At 43.6% G+C, this 4,261-nt stretch overlaps 1 protein-coding gene across 1 annotated transcript; it reads left to right on the top strand.

Moving 5' to 3' along the window:
* Positions 1-2,342: 2,342 nt before the first annotated feature.
* On the top strand, positions 2,343-3,461 carry LOC309414341 (uncharacterized protein). Its single transcript, XM_082011650.1, has one exon. The coding sequence runs from the start codon at positions 2,384-2,386 to the stop codon at positions 2,747-2,749; it is 366 nt and encodes a 121-aa protein (XP_081867776.1). The 5' UTR covers positions 2,343-2,383; the 3' UTR covers positions 2,750-3,461.
* Positions 3,462-4,261: the final 800 nt, after the last annotated feature.

Below are 4,261 nucleotides of genomic sequence, written 5' to 3'. Positions count from 1 at the left end.
TGGATGGATAGGAATAATTTTGGGAGATATTTAGACCATTACTGGTTGCGCAATCTGCTTGTAGGTACTCCGTTCGCTTGGCTTTTGCATCTATGGTGCAATGTGTAGGGGAGAAAAGGAGTAGGCTTCTCTTTGGTGTGCCGAAACGTAGTAGTGCTTCTATTCAACATCATCATGACCTGTGCATACTGCCTGGTTGTGTTGGTGGGGATGTCTTGCCAGCAGCTTTGAATTTTTTTTGTCACAGGTTCCACAACAGTGATTTTGAAGAAATTTTTCAGCTGCCTTATGAATGTTCCCAAATATTTCTTCCTATTTTAGGAGAGTTTTTTGTAGTTTTTGACTTTCATAAAACATATAATGCATCACCTTATTAGGAATTAGAAACAAGAGACCTTGATGTGTCTTGTAAGTGACCATATTATTAAATCTGGGGGTGTCTTTTGGTGACAAACTATTAATATTTAAATACTGCAACACTTTGCAAATTGAAAACATTAATGAGTGTTTATGAAGTGCTTTGGTATTCAAAATTCTGAGGAAGCCTCAACATCCTGCTTGCTCATTATTACTCTTATTTTACATTCAAATTAATGCCAGAAATTAGGTGAAGGTCATACAAGGAGTTCTGCAGTAAACTCCAGCATTCCTCACTATTGTACCGTATTTGATACATGTGGTTGCTTCTTTGCGAAGAAAATGTTAACATGGTTCCTTGGAAAATACCATTTAGTACATCCCAAAATCCTTATTTATTTTCCAGACCAAGTTCGTACTTGTGTTCTCAACTTTGTTCTGCTGAACTTGCAGTCAAGCCCTCTAGTGAACTAAACTGCAAACAATGCCGTAGTCGTATTTCAGTTGAAAACATTCTGCTCATGCAGCAGCATGACTTTTATTCACCATGAACACTTTGGAGAAATGCAATTAAGATTTATTTGTAGTTTGTGCTGGTCCTGTTTCCTGAAGTTGCGAAGTAGTTTAATATAAAATACCTAAATATATTTACATTCCCTTTAAATAGGGAGCCTGTGCCACGGTTCATCAGAGTTTCTGGTGAACAACAGATATTTTCAAACACATGAGAAGGTTTTCCTTTTTTACTGAAAATTTCTCACCCTCCAGTGGCTTTGGGAACTTATAAATGCTTTTATATAATGTAAAAATAAACTTCAGTTTTGACAGTGAAGACAATAAAATGGTATCAGGAATGCAGTTGGCCCAGAAAATTTTAAGATGAAAGAAACCTGTAATGTATGTGACATATGGGAGGCTGGGAACACACTAATAATCCCAAACAATGGAGAAAATTATATTAATTGAAGATATGACGTGTACAGGCAAATTTGTTTTCCAACCAATAAGGCTACAAAACTTTTGAATACACAGGGCGTCTTAGATAAGCCAGGCGGGCAAAGAAACAGTATAAAAAGGGCTGGGAGCCCTAGGCTCCTCATCAGCACTCTTGCCTTCCTCCTCCCGGTGAACTCGGTAAGCCTTTTCTCCATTTAGTCTCTTCATAAGGATTAGAAATTTCGGTCCAATAACGTACGTTAGGATTGTAGCTTCTCTGAAATGCGAGATTTCTCTGTACCTTGTGCCGGTGGTTACTGCGCTGCAGGAACCGGTGGGTTCAAGTTTGAAGGCTGGGGGTGAAACTTTCCCGGCGCTGTTGATACCTGGGGTGTCTGGCTCCATGATAAGGACCTGCAGAGCTGCCTCCAGCAGGGTTAGAGAAGGGTTTCCCCACCATGGCCCTCAGCAGGTTCTTCCATAGATCTTCTGTTTTATTTTAAGGGAGGTCTTCAGGTCTGTTTGGCAGGACAGCAGATTCTCAGGCGTGCTAACGCTCTGTAGTTTCCTGCATGTGCTGTCGGCGTTTCCAGATGCCAATCTAAAATTGGTGTAAATTACTGAAATGGGACTTGAAGCAATGGACCCAAAAGCTGAAACGTGTTATCGTGGCAAACATCAGACACCTCAAGCTTTCTTGAAGGATTTGGGAACGTAGAGCTCTATGCAAAGCTGGTATCCTAAAAGAAATTTAGGTTCGTTAACTCCTAACAATATTCTCTAAGAAAAATCCTGGAACAGCAGCAAGGAGGTTTTCATCTGTTTCAGGTATATTCCAGTCAGTACTTTCACCAATCTCAGTTAGAAAAGAAATAAAATGGTTTAAAAACAGTGGGTAAACATGAAAATTATAGAAATAGGAGGTAATAGGGAGCTGAGGAATTTAGTCATAATTTTGCTTCTGACCTTGGTCTCACGGGACCAGCGAAGAAGTCTTTGGGCTCTGAGACTGTTACTGTCACTGGAAGTATTTATTACTTTTGCTTTCCTCCCTGCTGCTGCGTTTCAGGTTTGCCTCCACCGCAGAAAGATGACTTTCCTCCAAGGCCAATGCGATGATGACTGCTACTCTCCCTGCAATTACGGGAGCCTGTATGGCTACCGGGGCTACGACTGCGGGAGCCCCTGCGGCTACCGGGGCTATGGGGGCCTCTACGGCTACCGGGGCCTCTACGGCTTTGGGGACCGGTACGGCTATGGCGGTCTGTACGGTTACCGGGGCATTTATGGCTCTGGGGACTGCTACGGCTATGGGGGTCTGTATGGCGGCTATAGGGGCTTCTACGGCTCTGGCGACTGCTACGGCTACCCAGGCTTTTACTCCGGCCGCTACGGCTACCCCTTCGGTTCACGATATGGCCAAAGGTTCGGCTACGGGAGCTGCTACCCCTGCTAAACCCAGCAGGAATGTCCCCGAAATGAAGATCAACCCAGGCCTGGCAAGCACGGATTGACGGCGAATCTTGGCAGCAGCGGTCCCCGATGTGCAGAGCCCTGGTGACAGCAGCCGCCCTCCGCGGAGGCTTTGAGCGCTCCTGCGCTGCTGTTGAAGTGCTTGCGATGACTTATCTTTGTTCTGCTCTGTGTCTGCTTGCTCTCTTGCCACCCAAACTCTCCTCGTGATCAGAAGCTTGCTTCTCCTTGATTCTACGGTTCTTTTTAAATTGTGGTTTTTTTTTTTGTTTGTTGCAATGATGTACAAAACATTAACTCTGAATGAATGGTATAGGCAGGGTGTGATGTGTCTTTGGGAATGTAGTCTTTCAGTTCTGTATGCTTCTAAAAGTATATCTGCCTTTCAGTCACATTAAAAATTGTTGCATCAATACTGTATTTCTGTTTTTATTTTGCACTTGGATTTCTTAAATATCTTGAAATCAATAGCAGCACACAGATTGGGTGACGACGTTAGTAACTTCGGGTACACAAGGACTGGCTTGTGGAGACTTGCCCTTCTCAAGTTGAGAAACATGGACACTTGTTGCTGCGAGAAGCTTCAGCTGTATCTCTGGTTATGCACGTTTCTAAACTCTGGGCTTTCACTTGGTGTATTCCAAATACATGGTTCATTTAAAATACTTCAGTGCTGCTGTTGGGCTAATGTGATGTGATTAGGACATGATCCATGACTGGCTGTGTTCTGATATGGAAGCAGAGTCCACAAATGTATGGACTCATTAGGGTTTTAATTTTGAAAGAGGTTTGTGTTTTATGTATTATCATAGAATCGTTAAACAGCCCAGGATGGAGGGGACCTGGAAAGATCAGGGTTGAAAGATCAGGTGTTCCCTGATGGAGAAGTGGGAGGAATTTGCCTTTTGCAGTGCAAATAACTTGGTTGGAAAAATGGATATCCAGTGGCCAGCACCTGCGAGGCATGGCAGCGGGGTGTTTCTGTCTGTCAGTTCAGGGAAGCGTACTCAGAGCCCATGTTTTGGAAGGAAGCAGAGTCAGGGCTGATTTTTACTGTCACTTTTTGTCTCCCACTGAATGTTATGGACAGAGGCTGTAGAACCTCTTGGTTCTACAACTGAGAGGCTGCGGCTGTGTGAGGAGGAAGATGATGATACTTTCTCATTGCTTCCATGGCCAGGGGCAGCTGGTAGACAAGAGCTACAAAAATGCCCTGGGGAGATTGAGTGCTGTTTCTTTTTTATTTATTTTTTTAAAGGAATGTTTACCTCTCTTTCCCGCCCCCCCCCCCCCCCCCTTCTTTCTTTCTTTCTTCTAGCTTTTAATCCCTGGATTTAGTGAATTATTGTAACCGCACCTATAGAAATGGATTCTGTTCTGCCCCGTGTCTGTGTGGAAGATCAAGGCAGTGTTTTGACTTTTCAAGGCCAGCATCAAGACAGGAAAAGCCACCACTTCCTCCTTGACACTTTTCCCATTGCTTTTAATACAAGTT

The sequence above is a fragment of the Phaethon aethereus genome (assembly GCF_964289735.1).
Source record: "Phaethon aethereus genome assembly, chromosome: 28".
Taxonomy (NCBI): Eukaryota; Metazoa; Chordata; class Aves; order Phaethontiformes; family Phaethontidae; genus Phaethon; species Phaethon aethereus.
The sequence above is the reverse complement of the archived record's forward strand: the minus strand, read 5'-3'. Positions and strand labels throughout refer to the sequence as shown.

Excerpts from the sequence above, each read along its gene's own strand:
- LOC309414341 (XM_082011650.1), top strand. The coding sequence starts at position 2,384 with ATGACTTTCCTCCAAGGCCAATGCGATGATGACTGCTACTCTCCCTGC.